The sequence below is a fragment of the Bombus flavifrons genome, chromosome 15, assembly GCF_040668555.2.
Source record: "Bombus flavifrons isolate JBK064 chromosome 15, iyBomFlav1_principal, whole genome shotgun sequence".
NCBI lineage: Eukaryota > Metazoa > Arthropoda > Insecta > Hymenoptera > Apidae > Bombus > Bombus flavifrons.
In genome coordinates, this window is record NC_138456.1 from 1601275 (window position 1) to 1622637 (window position 21363).

Below are 21363 nucleotides of genomic sequence, written 5' to 3' on the forward strand. Positions count from 1 at the left end.
AGGCACGTCTCCAGTATCCTGTGGTTACTGGAGGTTCCGTCCTCGTGAACTCTCCATTCTCGCACGAGCGGTATTGCTTCTGGACTCGCTAAGGTTATGTTTATGTTTGACCGCCCTCGAGTTGTCTCGAATGTATAGGCCTGCCCTGGCAGGTTAAGGACGTAGAGGCCGTATTGTGCTATAATGGCCTCTAGGGTTTCTGCTTTGTCGTCTATATTCTTGCTGCACCACAACGGTGACTTTGCGTTAGAGTCTAGGCCGATGATGGTCTTCTTGCCTCTGAGCGACGACTTCGAGTGGCGATAGGTGTTCTGCTTTCACACCTACTGCTGCCATTGGCGGGTCGTATTTCGATCCTCAACAGGCGATCGCGACTCCTGTACCGAGTCCAGGTATCTTACCGTTGATGCTGTATGGTTCTTGCATCAGCAAGATGTCATCGCCATCAGCTTTCATCTGCATCCTGATCTCGTAGGGGACAGTTTTGGATCGCTGCATGTTATGCTGCAGGATCCGTATTCCCCTTTTTCTCCCATGTCCTCTTCTGTTCTCGTTTATGCTTTTATTCATAGTCAGTCCTGGCTATTATTGCTTCGAGCGCCTTTTTGTGTATTGGGCAGTTCCCGTCGGAGGCCGTGTAACCCCAAAATCTTTTACACTGACGTCACCTTAGGCGACCACCCACCTGTAGATATCCTCCGGACAGTTGACACCTCGCCACTCTAATATCCTCCGGACAGTTGACACCTCGCCACCCCGATGAAGAACTTCTAAGAATAATATCCCCTCCACCATTTCCATTGTTCTCGCTTAGTATTTAAACTCCGAATAATGACGGCCGAGCTAGTCTGAATCGCTAGCCGATACTTGAGCATTGTAATATTGGTACTGCAAGGGTCTTGGATTGTTGAGAAATAAAGCTTTTATATATAACATCAAGAGAGTTATATATTTTTTACGTGACATTTTGGCGATCCTCCCAGGATACATCAACGTTGGGTAAAACAAGACTACGGTTTTGGCCTACGGGACATCCGACCAAAGGTGTACCAAGCAACCTGCACGACGATTTTGCTAGTGAGTAGAACCATTTATTAAAAAAAAAAAAAAAAAAAAAAGATCGATCGACTGTATTCGGTAACGTCAGACTCCGACGATCTATTACTCTGAAATGGACAAGAAAGACGATAAGAAAATTACATTTGCCGCTTCGACTAGCGTTGATCCAAACCTACGGACAATTTTAGATATGATGCAGCGCCAGAACGAAGAGCATAAGGCAACCGTAAATAATTTATATAAATTAATCCGCGATGAAAGCACTCAACGCATTAAAGAGATAGAATTAATAGGGAAAACTATGGCCGAACTTAAGCTAGGGGCACAATCCTCCGTAGACGCTTCCGAATTTAACTCAATCATAACAAACGATACTAGTGTTACCAGCAGAAGCACTACCCAGAACACTCGTATAGCGAAAGCTCCAGTAAAACGCGTACGGACTAAAGAAACTCCAGAAGCCTCCGACCCGGCGAACTCCGAGGACGAAGAAGAACCAGCCTCGTACGAACGACCCATGTTCGACGCGAAAACCAGCATCGAGTTCATCCCAATCCTTAACGGTCAAGATGACATTGGGGTGGAAGGATTCATCAAACGAGTAAGAGGAGCTAGATCAGAATATAAAGAGAAACATGCTCTATTAAGACTAATTTTAACCAAACGTATTGTCGGTGAAGCCGAAAGAAGCATTAGACATTCAGTTATCGAGACATATGGCGATTTATTCGAAAACCTGAGAAAATTCGTGTCAATTAATATAACTTCAAACGGGGCACGCGATAAACTACAAAGAATCCTTCAAAATTCTAACGAATCAGTACACGGATATGTAAAAAGATTCCGACATAATCTCAATGAGCTTACATACGCGTTGCAACACGAAATCCGCGATCCGATTCGACGAGCAGTCGCGATAGATTTAGAAAACGAACGCGCAACTAAAATATTCATACTAAATCTAAGACCCGAGATAGAAATCAGAACATCAAGTACAAAACCGCGCACCCTTTTTTTTTTTTTTTTTTTTTTTACGTGGAGAAATCCTCATGGACAACCGCGGCTGTGAAACAGCGGCGGGTAGTGTCGGACTCTTACCGACTAAAACTCCACGGTGGCCTCCTGACGTCTGGGGATGTCCCGAGTTCTCTTACGAATTTCTATCGATCGACATCCCCCGTCTTGTTCTTTCTAGAAGCTTCCTTACATTTGGTTTACCAGGGGGACCACTCCCCTGGCGCCCTTACTCCTGGTTGTGTATTGCTGCTCGGGGTCTTTCCCTTCTCGTCCTCCTTTCTTCTCTGTCAGTGCTCGCCGGGTGGCCAGTTCTCACTCTTTCCCTTTCCGCCCGCTCCTTTGCCAGCATTACCTGTTCGCAAAAGGTGCGGACGGCAGAGTGACCCTGGCAACCCCAGAGGACTCCTCTAATCAGTGCTTCTGGGGCCAGATCTTCGCCCACCTCCATCCTCAATACCCTCCTTGGTTCTTCCCACGCCGGGGAAGCTGTTAGTGTGTGCTGCACCGTGTCCTCTCTCGTCCTACAGTGACGGCATCTGGACGTCGTCTCCTTTCCTATGCGTTGCAGGAATTCTCCAGACACCCCGTGTAATTTCGACCAATCGCGGGGAGACGCAATCGCGAGGAGAGACGTCAACGGGAGTCGTAAATTCCCGTTACGATTATACTAATCGACACCACGAGTTGATCGATCCCCTGATTTCCGTTAAGATAATAGGGGTGATTAAGTTTATATAACACTGTGATTCACAGAATTATAAAATATATATTTCCAACACTTAGACTACACTGTTGAGTAGATATAAATCGTCGATAACAACTTGTCGCACGAATATGAGATAGATATGAATAGTAGAGCAAGGCTCGTACAGTCGAATTTCGTATGTTAGTGGACGTAGCACTAGAGGATACTTGATAGACGTTAGATTTGGATGTTAGACTTCGACGTTGTAGTATGTAGAAGAAGTAAGTTGACTTGACCTAGCGGTGTTGACGAAATAAGTTGATTTGACCCTCCTGATGTAGCAGGAGAAGTCTGCGACTTGACCCTCCTAGAGTCGTAGGAGAAGTATTCGACTTGACCCTCCTAGAGTCGTAGGAGAAGTGATGAGTAGGAAGCTTCCGACCAACGTGGTTCGTGAGTGACCTTGTGCATGGGAAAACCCAGCCTGTTCTATTAGACAGATGTTCGGTTTTTCCTAATGGGCGCGTACCCGCTTTTTCCGTGTTTTTAATTGCGCCTAATAAACCCAAGGACCTCTCTAAAAACCTGATGTGCGTCGCAAATATTTTTAGCCTTAAGAAATCTTTCAGGACAACGGATTGAATGAAGATACATGTGTACACAATGAAAGAGAAAGTTATGGTTGGTCCTCAGGTTTATTGAGGGTCGAAATGACGTTACGCAGGCCATCGGCTGCCCGGTCGCGAGAGCTGCAGCGCCGATGTTTTAGGCGACGTAACACCCCGTGTCCGGTTAGTATCTGGGTCATCCTGAACGTTAGTGGAGCTCCGTTTTTGTTCCTCCACTCCTCCCAGTTGGGAAGCACGGCGCATACTGCCCGGTGTGGTCTTGTCCGGATTTCTTCCTCCAGCCATGCGTGCCAGCGTCTCCATATATTCAGCTGTATTTCGACCTAAGTTGACGTGCCTGGGTGTCTCCTCGGGTCCCTCCGACAGTAATACTTTCTTGCTTTCATATCTTTCTTTGAGTGCGAGGGCCTGTAGCTCGAAAGGGAGGGATGCAGCTAGGACAGTCGCTGATGTGTACGACACTGTCCTGTACCGTCTGATGAAAAACCGCGCACCCTACAAGAAGCACAAGATGCCGCGTTCGAAGCAGAATTATTAATCGGAGAAATTGAACGAAACCGCGGAAACCAGCGCAACCAACAGATAAGAGCTCAACCATTCACCCAAAGGAATGTATCGTCACAGCGTAACCCCCCACTTAGGAGCAGTCCGATGACTACGCTCAGTCGCCCGCAGATAAACGCTCAGGCAAACAATGATAAGGCCATCTCCGGAAGCAGATTTAATCCGTTAGAAGGGAAACAACTACAAGAAAGGGCGAAAATGAAATGTTTCAAGTGCAACCAAATAGGACATACCGCAAATTACTGTCGAAATTTTCAACCGGCCAGCCAGCGAAACCTTCCGCCCTCGCGCAGCTACAATATAAACATGGAAAATACGGGACAAGAAGAGGAAACGACACTACCAGAACCTCAAAAGACATACGAATACACGCAACAACAGGAAGACTTCTATCCATTGGAGTTCGATCAGGAACAGGAACCAAACGATATTTAATCGATACCGGTGCGGGAATAAATTTAGTTAAAAGATCAAGTGCCACATTCAAACCTAAAAAAGCGGAAGCTAAAACATTTTACATGGGCAATGACAAATACCAAGCTGACGAAACAGTAGACTTTCAATTCTTTAATATCATGAACACATTTCACGTTGTACCAGACGATTTTCCTTTAATAGAAGACGGAATAATTGGCTTACCTATGCTCTCTAACTACTCATACCAAATTAGCAACGAATCAATACAACTAAACGGGAACGAAATATTTTTTCAGGAACCAAAAACCATTCTCCCAGGGCAAACCAAAATCGAGACAATTTATCTGGATAAAGTTCCAACAAGAGTATGTTTCTGCAATACTGGTGAGCAACCAACTGTAATTACTAATGATCTCTCTTATGAAAACAATCTCGATAAAATTGCTAAAATGAAACAAATAATTAGACTAGACCATATTGAACACAAACTTCGTATTCCTATTGAAAAGATCCTCCTACACTACATAGACGTATTTAACCTAGAATCTGATACCCTACCTTGTACTAACTTGACAAAACACACCATCACCTTACGCGAAAACAAAACCGTCAATACCAAATCCTACCGACCTCCCGAAGCCCATAAAGCAGAAATCGAAAAACAAATGAAAGAAATGTTAGATAAAAATATTATCGAAGTATCAGATTCTCCTTACAACAGTCCAGTATAGGTAGTACCCAAGAAATTAGACGCATCAGGCAAACAAAAATGGCGTATAGTTATCGACTTTCGAAAGCTAAATGAACTCACCGACCAAGACGCTTACCCATTACCGACAATCGACGATATCTTATCACAATTAGGCAACGCCAAATTCTTCTCCGCTCTAGATTTATCTTCAGGATTTCAGCAAATACCTATGGACCCTGACTCAAAGAAATCTTTTACACTGACGTCACCTTAGGCGACCACCCACCTGTAGATATCCTCCGGACAGTTGACACCTCGCCACCCTGATAAAGAACTTCTAAGAATAATATCCCCTCCACCATTTCCATTGTTCTCGCTTAGTATTTAAACTCCGAATAACGTCGGCCGAGCTAGTCTGAATCGCTAGCCGATACTTGAGCATTGTAATATTGGTACTAAAAGGGTCTTGAATTGTTGAGAAATAAAGCTTTTATATATAACATCAAGAGAGTTATATATTTTTTACGTGACAGCCGCGTGGTCGCCTTTTTTCTCAGATTTTCTGCAGTTTACGCAGGCGTTATTATCCCTGCTTGTGCACTCTCGTGCTGTGCCCACTTTCTGCGCAATGCGTGCAGATTTCATAGTTAACGCGGCAATATTTTGCCACGTGCCCGTAGCCTTGGCATTTATAGCAGCGGGTGACGGCAATGAAAACGCGAACCTTGCATGCATTCCAAGAGATATATACCTTTAAAAGATTTTCTCTTACCTTGGGGGTACTTCCATTACCCAGTTTGTCTCCTCGGAGTCCTTGCGGCCCGTCCTGAAGCAGAATTTGATGGCCGCAACATCCTCTTCTTTGAGCCTGTCCTGGTTCTGCTTCTTCATGCAGGCCAATATCTCCTTCTCTGGGATTTCCCTCGGAACGTCATACAGAATCATCCGGGGTATCCTTCTCTGTGGTGTATTGGTTTTTAGACCAGCCTCCGTTAGTAAACGGTTAGTCGGTAAACGCTTTCAGGCCTTCCGGCTTCGTCGTTTCCACGACTAAGCCGTTACCACTGATTTTCCTTACGGCAGTAACCTGTATTCCCTTTTTTCGGGGATTTACAAGCGTGAACACCGATTCCCGCGCTTCCTCACTCGTCTTGATTTCGCTGTCGGCTGGTTCTGGACGGATAATTACCACGTTCCTGCTTTGGTTCAGCCCTCGCGGTTTTCTTAACCGCTGTTTCGAGTCGCTTGCTGATTTGCAGCGACTTATTTACGGCATTTAAGATTTCCGTTTCCTTGTCCTGAGCAGATTCGTTGCTTTGTTCCAGCTCTCCGATCAGATAACTATTGTGGAGCAAGAACTCCTCCACGGTTCCTCGCATGTCTTTGAAGTGCCGCATACTTGTTGCTGCCTGGTCCTTATTTATCTTCTTGCTTGGGTTAAGACAGAACGCTAGGACCTTTCTTTCTATGCCCCCTGCTTGCTCCCTTATGTCAGGTATCGGCCTGGTTGTATCAGGTGCTGGTCGCGATTCCTGTTTTGTTTCCTTCTCTTCTTCCTCAATCCTTTTCTTTTTTTTCATTTCTGGGCTCTGTTTCTCCGGCGTTGAGCCCTCCGGTTTTTACGTCCTCAGAGGTTGCAGGACCACCCGTGCCTTCTTGGCTGGTGGTGTCTGTCCCCGTGACATTTTGCGATACTTAGTACACTGTTCGGCGAGGTAACGTTTTTCGCCTGCGACACTATCGACGGCTTTCAACTTTTACCCGCACTCACGTCGGCCCGGTGTTTATGGCTATAAAGTTAAAGTTTGAATTTTCCACTTGCTCACTCTCGCGCACTAAGTCAGGCGGCGCGTTGCTTTACGCCCACAGACTCTAAATCCAGCGGCGTATTGCTGTCGGCACACACAACAACTAAGCACAACGAGGTGTTTTGTCTGTTGCACATGCAACTATCGTGCCACATAGCCGACAGGTACTCGCCGCCACATATTGAAGAATTCGCGCAACATCTACGTCATCATCGCGAAAGCCGATTTCGTCCGCGTGTATCATCAAATTCCGATCACGCCCGAAGACGTTAAAAAAAAATAAAAACTGCGATCACGACAACTTTCGGGCTTTTCGAAGCAGCCAACATGATGTTTGGGCCTCGAAACGCCGCCCAAACGTGTTAGAGATTCGTCGACGAGATCACGCGTGGTTTAGATTTCGTTTATGCGTATATAGACGACTTTTTGACTGTCTCCGAAGGCGACCAGCAATACCGCGAGCACTTGCGGATCTTATTTGAACATTTAACCGCTTACGGTGTAGTCATCAATCTCGCAAAATGTGATTTTGGCGTGAACGAAATCACATTTTTGGGATACATCGTAAACGAGAAGGGAATAAAGCCGCTAGCCGAACACGTCGACGCCATAGTTAAAGTACCGCCTCTCGCGACCGTTAAAACACTACGTACGTACCTCGGTATGATTAACTTCTACCGTCGTATCATACCGGGGGCCGCGAAAATTATCCAACCCCTCAATAACCTGCTAAAAGGGGCGAAAAAGGGTAACGCGCCCATTGAGTGGTCGGAGCAATCCGAAACTAGTTTCCGCGAGTCGAAACGCGTCCTCGCTAACGCCACGATGTTAGCGTATCCGATTCCTGGCGCGTTCGTCAGCCTCGCGGTAGACGCATCCGACTATGCATTAGGAGCGGTTCTTCAGCAGCGCGTCGACTACATATGGCAGCCGTTGGGCTTTCTCACCAAATCTTGACCCCTACGCAGCGAAAGTATAGTGTGTACGATCGCGAATTACTCGCTATGTACACCGCGGTCAAGCGATTTCGACACGCCATGGAAGGGAGAGATTTCATGATTTTTACTGACCACAAAACCCTTACGTCTACGTTCAATCAAAGTCTCGACAGATGCTCGTCGCGACAATTCCGACACCTGATTACATCGGACAATTCACCACCGACATCCGGTACATAAAGAGGTTCTATAATAACGTAGCCGACGCTCTGTCACGCATCGAAGCGATAGGGAAATCTGTGGATCGCCAAACCCTCGCCGCCGCGCAAGAAAACGACGACGAACTACGCGACATCGTCAACACCAGTACATGCGCGTTGCGGTTAAAGAAGATACGTTTCCCTGATCACGACGTAGAAATACATTGTACGAGCGTGCGTACCGAAATACTTGCGGCGCGACGTATTTAATTCGTTCCACGGACTTTCCCATCCTGGGATATGCGCCACTCAAAATCTGGTGACGACGCGCTTCGTCTGGCCGTCCATAAACAAAGATTGCCGGACATGGACACGGCAATGCATCTCATGCAAACGATGCAAAGTCACAAGGCACGTAGCATCACCAGTCGGAACGTTTGAAGCGTCAGCAAGTCAATTCGAACACATACACATACACATTATCGTGATGCAATATTTGCGAGGCTACCGATATTTTCTAATGTGTATCGACCGTTTTTCGCGATGGCCCGAAGTCATTCTCATCGTCGATATGGAAGCGGCAACCGTTGCTTCGGCCCTCCTTTCTACGTGGATATCTCGTTTCGGCTTGCCTTTTAAAATAATTTCTAATCAAGGACGACAATTCGAATCAAAATTATTCGAGGAATTATGCCCGTTGCTCGGCGGCAATCATCTGCGCACGACTGCCTATCATCCCGCGTCCAATGGGATGGTAGAGCGCCTACATTGACAACTCAAAGCGGCGATTAAGTGTCACGACACGAGCAACTGGGTCGAAATTTTGCCGACCGTTTTGTTAGGTATTCGAACCGCTACCAAGAAGGACCTCAATGCAACGGCGGCCGAAATGATTTACGGCATCGATATACGATTGCCGGCAGAATTCTTTTTACCGACGAATCAACGGGCCAATTCAGAATACGCGAACCGGCTAAAAGAACAGATGGGAAAAATCAGGCCACATCCAGTTACACGACATGGCGAAAAGAAAATCCTTGTTTTTTGCGAACTGGAATCATCACCGTATGTATTCTTGCGCCATGAATCGATTGGAGACCCTTTACAGACGCCTTACGACGGGCCGTTTAAAGTGGTTCGAAGAGGTGAAAAGAATTACACGTTAAAGATAAATAATTGCGACGTGACGGTCTCCGTAGACCGCTTAAAGCCCGCCTTTATCGTACCGGAAGACCTCGAACAAAGAACCGCCGAAACTCGTAACGTGTTGATTCCGGTGAGACTTTGGTACGAACAAGAACGCCCGCGATGAGAGTGTCACGACCGGCATACTTCAAATCCGATGGACTGACGATGGAGATAAAGATGTGGCGGCACTCAGCGACAATGTATATCGCTGAAGTGCCTAATGAACCATCAACATCCCAACGGTCCTTCCACCGAAGGTTCTAGAAAAAAGAGCACGTGGCAACGGTCGCGAACGCCTAGCAAATGCATGGACGGTGGGGATGTTGAGGGATGACAAAAGAAAGTAATCGGATCCTCGAAAGTCAAATTGTAAGAACTTCAGTCTTGGAAAGTCACGCCTAGAGTTCGGAAGTGAATTGTAAAGTGGATTGTTGTTAGAAAAATAAAGTTTCTTTTTTTATTTTTTACTTCAAATTTCTTTTTTTTATTTTCTTTTTGTTATTTTACGTGACATTTTGGCGATCCTGCCAGGATTGTGAAAAGTGTTTGTTCGGAAACCAAAAGACATTCATCATCTACGGAAGATAGAATTATTTGGGACTACGGTCATCCGCAACAACAAAGTAACTGTCACGAACCAAGTGAAGTGATAATAAAAGGTAAACTGGATTCCTTTGTACGTTACCGTGAAAGAAAATTTAGCTTCAGTAGCCAAGACTCGTCTTCGTCTGAAAATAGTAAAATCAGCGCAATAATGTCTAAGGCAAACGAATCTCAAAAATCAACCTCAACTGACCCAATGTTGCGAGCAATATGGGACAGTATTCAAAAAACAGAACGAGATCATTGCCCTTTTACGAGAGGAAATGTTACGTTTGTCTATGCAAAATGACGAAGAGAATAGACACAGGACAGCAGAAATCGAGAATCTCGGGAAAACCGTCGCAGCGCTACGGACTGGGTTCGGATCCCCTACGACCGATGACTTTGCTTCCATTATCACCGAAGACAATGAAAGTGCATCGACAGCAATCAATCGCTCCGGGAATATGGCAAAAGCACGCAAACTGTCAGGGTTAGCAGCTCCAGACATCCCACCTGTCCACCTCGACATCGAACAACCCGAGGTGGAAGAAAGAGGTTATTTTCCGCCCGCTCCTCCCACTCTACGAGCTAAGGATGCAATACGCTACATCCCAACATTCAACGGAGATGATGATGTAGGAGTTGAAGACTTCGTCAAAGAAGTGAGAAGTATGAAGGATCGCTGTATGGAGCAAGATCTATTGCTAAAAGCAATAAAAGTGGAAAAGATCGTGGGGAAAGCAGCCCAAAGTATTCGCAACATTCCTATTGAGTGTTACAGTGATTTGTACGACGCACTGAGAAATAATTTAGCAGCACAAGTGACTTCGGATGAGTACCAAGAACAATTACGAGAGTTGAGACAGGGGCGCGAGGAATCAGTGCAAAGTTTTAATATTCGGTTTAGAAGAATGCTCAACCGTTTGCTGTACGCAGTAACCAATGAGTACCCACAACCACTGACACGTAAAATTATGATCGAAGAAATCACGAAGAAGACTGTTCGTGTGTACCTAAAGGGACTCAGACGCGACATAGGGCGAATACTATTAAGCAGTGAACCCTTGAATCTTCCGGCAGCTGAAAAAAAGGCAGCCGATGTAGAACGCTACTTGCGAGAAGAACGACAACATAATTGGTCATGTAATCGCTTACCTTCCGCTAGTAATCGCGCAAACAACCAGCCAATGCAGGTAAGACGATCTAATGTACCATCAAGATCGCCTAACACGCCAGTAGCTCAGAAACCTGCTACATTTAACCAAATAGAAAATAGACCACCTGCTGAACGCGCGCAGATAAAGTGCTTCAAGTGCGGAAAGCTGGGACATATTGCCAACAAGTGTCAAAATTTTCTACCACCGAGCCAGCGCGATCGATCACCCGCAAGGATTCAGGCAGTCCAGAAAAGGGACGAAATACAAGAAACAACATCGAACCAGGAGATGGACGAACCGTACGAGACATACGAGTCAACATCGCCACAGGAAGACTACTCGCAATACCTTTGTCAACCCGAACCGAAGAGCGAGTATTTCTGGTCGACACAGGAGCAGGGATAAACCTGGTGAAACGTAACAAAACTGTCAACGCGATACAAATAGGGCCTAAACAAAAATTTTCTATGGGACGAGACAAATACGAAACTAACGAATACGTAACGAAACGAATTTTTGGACAAAATCACATTTTTCACATAGTACAGAACAATTTCCCTATTATCGAAGACGGAATCATTGGGCTACCATGTTTAGAGAAGTATAATTATTCAATATCCAACGACAAAATCCGATTAAACGACAAAACCATTTTATTTCAGAAACCAATACATTTGACTCCTGGAGAAAACAGAGTTTAAACAATCTATTTGGAAGGCAAACCAACTAAAGTATGTCTTATCAACACTGGTGAGCAAAACATTGAAATTTCTAGCAATATTCAAAATTCTCATGACTTTTCTAACGTATCAAAACTAAAAAGCCTAGTGAGAACAGATCACATTGAAAAACCAATCCGTGAATCCATCGAAAAGATTATTCTCCATTATATCGACATCTTTAATTTAGAAACCGATCTTTTGCCCTGTACTAATTTAACTCAGCACACAATTTCGTTAACCAAAGACAAAATTATTAACACACGATCGTATAGACCACCGGAATGTCACCGTGACGAGATTTCGCGACAAATAGGAGACATGTTGAAGAAAAATATTATAGAAGAATCCGAATCCCCTTATAACTCTCCGGTATGGGTAGTTCCGAAAAAATTAGATGCCTCAGAAAAACAGAAATGGAGGATAGTTATTGATTTCAGGAAACTAAATGAACTCACAGAACAAGATGCTTACCCTTTACCTGATATAGACGACATATTAACACAGCTAGGAAACGCAAAATTCTTTTCGGCACTTGATTTATCCTCAGAATTCCACCAAATTCCAATGAACGAGAAATCTAAAAAATACACCGCTTTTTCAACACCGCAAGGGCATTTTCAGTTCAATCGAATGCCATTCGGACTTAAAAACGCACCCGCTACCTTTCAAAGATTAATGGACAGAGCCTTAACTGGACTTGTAGGAAAACACTGCTTTGTTTATTTGGACGACATAGTGATATTCGGAAAAACGATTCAAGAACATAACGAAAACCTCGCGATAGTATTTCAGAGACTCAGAGAATTAGGTCTTAAATTGCAACCGGACAAATGTGAATTCGTAAAACCGGAATTAGAATACTTAGGCCATGTAGTTTCATCCAAAGGAGTTAAACCAAACCCCAAGAAATTAGACGCTGTAAAAAAACTTTCGATTACCCCGCAATGCCACGGACGTGAAGTCGTTCTTAGGTTTAGCAGATTATTACCGCAAATTCATTCGAAACTTTTCCAAAATCGCGAAGAGCCTTACAGACTTAACAAAAAAGGACACACCATTCCATTGGACTGACAAACACCAGACTAGCTTTGATACTTTAAAGGACAAATTCTGTAATTTCCCAATATTAGCTTATCCAGACTTTAACAAAACCTTTACCTTAACTACCGACGCAAGTAACGAAGGACTAGGAGCAATACTGTCACAGGACGGTCATCCTTGTTGTTACATTTCAAGAACACTAAATCCACCCGAACGAAACTATACCACGACGGAAAAAGAACTTTTAGCCATCGTATGGGCCGTGAAAAGATTAAGACAATACTTGTTAGGACGACGCTTCATTATTCGAACCGACCACCAAGCTCTTAAGTGGCTACATAATTGCAAAGACCCTTCTAGCAGACTGATTCGTTGGAGACTTAAACTCGAAGAATATGACTATGAAATCGAATATACAAAAGGTAAAGATAACACATCTGCAGACGCTTTATCTAGAGTTCGCGCGGTAACTCGCGACGAAGTAGTTAACCTCGACCTAGTAATCGATCACACTAATTCATTCAACGCATGGAAAGACAACAACGAGAATCCGAAACTCTTAGAAATTAGAAAATGTAAAATTAATGCAGAGGAGCTGTACATGTGAATTCTATATATATGTCGGAGATGAAAGGGAAGCCGAAGCCGTTCCTTGGAAATTTTAGGAACATCCTCTAGTACTCTAGCCTGGATTTTATCATAGCTGTAATTGTTCGAGATTTGTGATATCAAGATTGGGTTCGAGGCGACAATTGGTCGCCGAACGTAGCCACGGTCACGGGATGTACGTTTTGCCTAACGGAGGTCTGGAGTGGTTGTATGGGTTTTCCGAGAAATGTGGTTGTGGCGGCATGCGGCCTCGGGAGCGGGCCTAGCCACGTGTGATGCTGCCTCGGAAGTGCGGATACAATTGGACATACATTGTATTAGTAACCAAAACTCCAGGCAGAAACTGCCTAGCAACGGCGTTTGGAACTCTCTCGATGCTTCTAACGAGTGTGCCTAGCAACGGCGTTTGGAACCTTCTCGATGCTTCCAAACGGGTATAGAAAACAAAATGCAATCGTACAGGGAGAAAAATCTCCACGAGGCTGGCATTCTTGCGATTGCTTTTGGAGAGTGACACGTCGAGTTTTCAACCATCGTATATCTGTGCTTAAGATCAGTCTACGCTTAGTAAAGAGTTATCCCGTTGGCCGTGGATTCGTCTGAACTCAAAAATATTGTTAATAGCGTTCATTAAACTTATTGTTCGTAAATCATACTATTCATTAAACTTACTATTCATTAAACTTATTATTCATCAGACTTATTATTTGTTAGACTTATTATTCGTTCAACTTATTATCCACTAACTTTATTATTTGTTAAGCTTATTATTCACTAGACTTATTATTTGTTAATCTTTGTAGTAGACTTGTGTATATGTGTAAATATAATCTCGGTTGTGTAAAACAATGGTTAATTCACGTGAAGAGTTGTTACGCGCCCAAAATTCCAACCATAACCCGACATATATGATTGAGTAAGTACATATTCTTCTGTAGTCCACATCTTTTCTTCGAAGGTTACTGCAAGCTTATCATCGATTCAAAAACTTTCTATTACTACCTGTTCTCGACCTCCATAAAATCTCTCCTGTATAAATAGCTACGTACATATGAACCGAGAATATCATTACAAAGCATCTGTGCACAGTCTTCGAAAAAAAAGCGTCATTGATATTTGTAAGGAAAGGATGATATTAGAAACAGAAAAAAAATTATTTCCTACTTCTAGTACTAGTACATTCTTCAATATGTTTAGTACATTAAACACATCAAGCAATTGTAGCGACACTCAGAAACAATGTACATCGCTGAAGCGAAGTGCCCAATGAGCCATCAATATCCCAACAGTCCTACCGCCGAATGTTCCAGAAGAAGGCGTGCATGGCAACGGTCGTAGACGCCTAATAAACGCGTGGATAGTGGGGATATTGAGGGGCAACAAACAAAAAAAAAAAAAAAAGAATCGAATCCGATCGACAGGCGATAAAAGTAGAGTTGTAACCGCGCAGCGAGATTGACTAGCAAAACCGACAGCGATACGCGAAGAAGACGCTTGTTAATAAATATACTGTTGACTTAAACATCGAGTGATTATTTGGCGCACTACACCCAAAGTCACCTCACAATTAATTTTTTTAACCTTGCTGCTGTCTTCGAATTTTTGTTTTTGTTTCGACCGTTCGCGGAGAGACGCGATCTCGAAGAAGCACGTCAACGGGAGTCGTAAATTCCCGTTACGATTCGAATAATCGACGCCACGAATAGATCAATCCCCTATTTCGATTAGGATAATAGGGGTGGTTGAGTGAGTATAACGTTGATTTTAACAGGTTATAATATATATGTCGGGGTAGCGTCGGGAATAGGGTTGCGGGCGTTTGAAGAATCTTCATTCTTCGAAATTAGCCATCGTACAAGTATAACAGGATATGGTTTATTAACGCAAGTTTGTACACCACAGGATTGACAATCCGCTACGGCGATTAGGCACTCACGACACTAGTGATAATGGCCCTAGGTTCGATAACGAATCCGCGGTCAACGGGATGACAGGTACACGTACTCACAAAATCTAAGTCTGACCTTCTATTACGAAAACACACAATATGTACTGATCGAAAGGCGTTACTCTGCTCGTCGATGAGATCACAAGAGAAAGTGACTTTCCGTCAGGATGATGCCACAGAGGAAAACTATGATGGGGTGTGTCTAAGGACACGAGATCATCGGATTCGTCGAGGGTAGCCTTCGTTCAGAAGGTGAGGGAAATTGGCGTTGTTTCTAATTGGTTAATCTTAATATCGGTGGTTAGAAAAAGATGCTAGCCGCCCTCGTGGGAAAGTTACTGGTGGGAGACTCCGTCCGTTGGAAAATAGGTCTCCTATATCTTCCCGTAGTTGGGACAAAGACTGTTTGTCTGTTTGAAGGACTTTAGTTAGCTAAATCTTAAGATTTATAGCGAGCCCTCAGGCTAGCTGAACATGTACTGCGGAGATGCATCGACATCTGGCAATCATCCTACTCGAAGAATAGGGTCTGCGTGTGGCGAGCTACGGGACAGAGACCGTTGAAATGTTTACTGTCGCATGTCGCTAGAAATATTTCTTTTAAGGAGAACTATAGAATTACTCCATGCCTTTGTTAGACAAAACGTTCATCCCTTTGACCGCGGCTACGTTGGCGACTGACTGTCGCCTCGAGCCCAAGCTCATTATCACAGATCTCCGACAATTACAATCGGATTGAATAACTACAATTGTTTAATTACAGCTATAGTGGACTCTAGGTTACAATGTTGCGGGATTATCCAAGATTCCAAGGCTCCGGTGTTCTTTCATCTCCGACACGACCATCCTGACTATCACACGTCCTTGTGTGTAAATAAAATATTGAGTTTTCCAACATTAGTTTCAACGCAACTGACATCATTTACAATTTAACTAAATGTCCGACTAAGCCAGGGGAACCAGCGCGACAACAAAATTTCGTTCGGGGGTTTGTCGCCCAACATCAGTCGGCCAAAATACGCCTCCTTCCTGGGCGGACTCGCAGCTTGCGCGAGGCGTTTGGGCGCCTGCCCGTCACTAGTCCTCGGGGACTTCAACGTCCACTCAACGGCGTAGGGCTCCCGCAGGACCAACGGAGGGGGGCGCGGCGAACAGGACTGGGCGGCCGCACTCGACCTTCTGCTTATGAACTGGGGGTCGTCCAGCACGTGCGTGGCGTGGCTCGGCGGTCTACGACCAACGCTGCCGCTCGTGTCCGCTCCCTTGTCGAGGGGGCCGAGTGGCGTGGTTACGTGGCGTTGGCCGTGTCGCTGGACGTGGTCAACGCCTTCAACAGCATCCCCTGGGACAGGATATGCTGTACCCAGGATGTGCGGGTACCCGCGTACCTGCGGGGTGTGGTCCGGGAGTTCCTTCGGGACCGGAGTATCGTCTACACTATCTAGGGCGGAGGGGTGACCGGGAGGGCTGTACACCGCGGGGTCCCACAAGGTTCGGTGTTGGGCCCGTTACTGTGGAACATCGCGTACGACGCGGTGCTTCGGACACCGATGCCTCCGAACTCGGCATTGGCGTGCTACGCCGACGAGACGTTGGTGCTGGTCTGGGGCACGGCATGGGGTAGAACCGCCCGCCTGGCGGAGCTAGCGGTGGCCTGCGTGGTCGTCGAGATCAAGGGATTGGGACTGGGGGTGCCTCCTGAGAAGTCCGAGGCAATGTGATTTTGCCGCAAGGCCGATCACGGGACGCCTCCAGCGGGTTATCGCCTGAGGTTGGAGGGGGCTGAGATCGGAGTCGGAACCAGCATGAAGTATCTGAGCCTGACCCTCGACAGCCACTGGACCTTCGGTGCTCACTTCGAGCGCCTGGCGCCGTCTGTTGAGACAACGGCGAACGCCTTAGGACGTTTGCTGCCTCGGCTGGGCGGGCCCGACGTCGGAGTGCGCCGGTTGTGCGCCGGCGTGGTGCGATCGAGGCTCCTCTACGGAGCTCCGATCTGGGCGGAGGACCTGATGACCAACCGTCGCAGTCTCCTAGCGGTAGGGGCTTCCGCACCATTTCCCACCGCGGCAGCGGCGGCGGTGCTCGCCGGATTTCCCCCGTTCGAATTGCAGACCCTGAGGTGTCGCGAGATTTATCTCCACACTCGGGGTCTGTCGAGTGGGGTGGGCCCGGTGGGCGCTGACGTCAGTGTTCGGACTCGGAGGGCTTTGCTCGACAGATGGCGCGCCAGCCTCGACACGAGAGCGGATGCGCCGGGGATATGGGTCCTCCAGGCCGTCCTTCCAAACTGGGACGTTTGGTTGGACGGCGGCGGGCCTCCCCTGACCTGTAGGTGACGCAGGTGCTCACCGGACACGGTTGCTTCGGTGAGTATCTGCACCGAATCGGGAAGGAGGCGAAAAAAAGAAGACCACCTCTATACGGAGAGTCGAGAGATGGCTATGAAACCAAACTTCAACACCTATCCCCAACGACCTTCCCCTCGCCGTTTGCCCAGTCGCTCGATAACCGTCGGGTCAAGCCTGGAACGCCACTCGACAACCCGACGGGACCTGGGGGCTCCGAAACATCCTGAGTCGTAAGTTTATTATCCTTAATCACCTTATCAATAGTTATACTTATAATTACATAGTCCTTAAACATAGCCTGTCGTCCTAAACTCTGTCAATACACCGTTCAAACACAAGAAATTCATAGTCCTTTAAACTTGCCACGTCGTCATCAAAACCCAACAAATCAAATTACATTGCATTAAACAGGCGCCTTTCCAACATATCTCCGCCTTTATGACCATGAAACCTAGCTTAAAAACTATTACTAACTTATATACATATTATATTATATCATAACACTAATATTGCTTATTTATTATATTAGCTCTTAACACTTAGCTAGTTAGTTGGTTGATTGGTTGGTTCGGCTCGCACCATTAATTAACTCACGTTGAACACCCCCATAACCTCAACAAGAATACACTACTAATAATATACAGCATGAGAAAACTAAAAATTACAAATATAAAATATAAAGTATAAAATACGAACTCTGGTCGACCCGACTTTATTCATTCATAATAGGAACTCACATCGAGCCGACCATACATTCTCTCAAACGCTGCCCGTAAGGTGGCGACGCCACACATCGCCCCCGCGAACCACCTCACATCTCTTCCTAGTTACACAATATAGCTTTGATCACATATGCACGTGCGCGTCTTTACAAAATCTATTCTCGTTCTGACAATACCGTATAGTGCCGTGCCACAAGTGCAATCTTGTTACCAGCACTAATTCAATTCATTATTAATATTCACTAAAACGTTCAATTAGCTATCTCTACGGTAAGTAACTAAAGCGTGTCCCGTAAAGTGTAACGTGTGTGTTTGTATACACAATAATTGATTTATACCGCACAACCACACGTCCATCAGCAGCTCACCTTAATTTATTACACTTAACTTTTATCACTTAACATTTATTATTACAGCCACAGCTCTATGCAGCTATGGAAAATTGCTGTTCCCAGCTGTATTTGTATAACAATCCATTAGAGGCACATAACCTACTAATGTCAAGCAGAAGCATAAAACTATCTGAGTCAAGAATAGCTACCTCAATAAAATTATTACATATTCTTATACATTGCCAATATATCCCACTAAAAACAAGGTATGTATCCAACATGCTTCAACACCCGATAAACTATCTGAAATAAATAAATAAGGTATTTATTTCTAGATAACTTCTGACCCATCATGTATCACCGTTGCCACAAATAATATTGCTACCCCAACGCTTATATATCTTCCCCATCAGATCAACACACTGTTCTCTCCGAACTCAGGTAATAAGCTCCATCGTACTATCTCAATGGTCAACTGCTTTAAATAATATATCCACCTTTATAACCTATATCCTAAGATACGTGAAGAGTTAAAAGCCTAATTCGATAGTCAATAACTATATAAAATAAATCCATAGTCCATTCTTATAGTAAAATAATGAAATAAAGTAAAATAAACTAAACTCTATAGTACTATAAGGTCACTTGCTAAAATAATATAAAATCCACTTCACAAAGTAATCATTCGATACCTACTTTCAAACATCAAAGCCTCATTCGACTAACACTACGCTGGCATCAACTTAGTTCTCCCTACCTCTAAATGTAAGTACCTCCCTCTTATATGCCTATAAATAGAGAGTATATCACATCTAAAGGAACATAGAAAAATATGTGACGAATTTAAAAGCCTCCTTCACAGGACAATTACTAGTAATATACATCCATTGTACTAACCCAGCAGTCAATTACTATAGATAATATACTAATACATAGCTAAGTAAACTAACTCCATAGTACTTTCTGAGTTCCAATTGTTAAAATAATATACATAATATAAGATCCACTTCCCAAAGTAATCATTTGTTACCTACTTTTAGGTATCGTAACCTCCTTCGCCTAACACCACACAATCGTCAATTAGTTCTTTCTACATCTTAAAAATAAGTACGTCCCTCTTATATGCTTATAGTAAATAAAAAAATAAATAATAAAACAAATAATAATAAATAAAATTAAATACACATAAAAGTAGTTAATAGTTATAGTGACATATAATCACTATACCTAATTCAAAGTCACTTTTTATAATAAAATAACCTAATATATAAATAAAATAAACTATACTCCCTTGTACTATCTTAATGGTCAATTATTAAAATATATATGGGTATAAAATTTACTTCACAAAGTGTTCATTCGATACCTACATTCAGTAACAAAACCTTCTTCACCTAGAGCACGCAATTATCAACTAGTTCTCTTACCTCTTAAAAGTAAGTACACCCCTTCTTATATGCTTATAATAAAATAAACACCTAAACGTGTATAAATAACTACCTAAATAAATAAACGACATACTCATTCGATTCTTACTTGTAGGTAACAACTCATCAACATACGAGCACCAAGCAGGTATCAACATTAAAATTCCTCTCCTGAAACTATCAAGAGCTGCAGAAAGAACACAACTACATCTCTATCACGGCAACTATCTATCATTATAAATAATAATATTAATCATAATGGGCATATCACGTGGCTAGCTGCAAGCTTACCACACTAGTCACTTACTGTTATAAAATAACGTAAAATTCATAGTACATGTACAATATCAATCAACCCACACAATCAGAGTAATCAACATAATAATCACCCTGTGTCTACTTCCAGGTATCAATGTAACAAACCCCTCCGGCACTCTCGCCCTATGCGAGCATCGATTCCACTATCTCTCACCTAAGCATAAGTACATACCTACTATAAAACTATATTAATAAATAAATGAATAAATATCTAGCATAACAACACTGTAATATCATACTTGACTCAATAGCTCCTGTGATAGTCAATTGCTTAAATTAAAAATCTTTTATTAAAATTTGCAGAGAGTTGCAGGAAGGACAACTACATAATAATATCTGACGGATCACCAACCAGATGTATCCTATGAGCAATATCCCTATCACAGCAATATTATAATTGTAATTATAATTAGCAATACCAAATATAAAACATATAACATACCTACCCTTTAAATGGAAACCTAACCTATACCATTCATCATACATCCTATAATACTGTACTTATAATTGAATTACAAATTTCTATCCATTATCTTAGCATTAGCATACTAATAGCATACTAATTAATAACGCAACACTGTTAACACCCATATTTATTAAATAATTACTTCCATATTTAAAATTTAACACATCACAACCTATCAAGTTTCATACAAGTATTAAAATAATTATAACTTAATGCACTTATCTATCGAGTTATATCATAACGTCCATTCCGCATCTAAATTACTCCTCCTTTCATTTTTCATCCTAAAACATTCACGATTACCCCTCAGTCACTTATAATCTAATCACCTCAGTGTAACGCACCAAGATGCCACGTTAAAATCTTGTTATATAAGTATCAGCTCCAACAGGATTATAAAATATTCCTTCAAAATATAGTTAACATAATTCCACCTTGGGCTTACTTATGCAATTTAATTACGCCGACACGCCAATTTATATATCAACT

General features: G+C 43.7%; 1 protein-coding gene and 1 long non-coding RNA gene across 3 annotated transcripts; both read left to right on the top strand.

The window, feature by feature from the left end:
- The first annotated feature begins 9991 nt into the window (after positions 1–9991).
- On the top strand, positions 9992–11669 carry LOC138187629 (uncharacterized). The gene is made up of 2 exons (XM_069128592.1): positions 9992–11539; positions 11601–11669. Exon 1 carries the CDS (start codon positions 10063–10065, stop codon positions 11341–11343), a length of 1281 nt encoding a protein of 426 aa, XP_068984693.1. The 5' UTR covers positions 9992–10062; the 3' UTR covers positions 11344–11539; positions 11601–11669.
- A 7113-nt stretch (positions 11670–18782) lies between these two features.
- Positions 18783–20833, top strand: LOC138187597 (uncharacterized). Of its 2 annotated transcripts, XR_011175215.1 has the most exons (5): positions 18783–18929; positions 19704–20099; positions 20206–20411; positions 20497–20572; positions 20712–20833. It is a non-coding gene; the product is annotated as an uncharacterized LOC138187597 (long non-coding RNA). The 2 variants fall into 2 exon arrangements; XR_011175216.1 differs by lacking the exon at positions 19704–20099.
- The last annotated feature ends 530 nt before the right edge of the window (positions 20834–21363 follow it).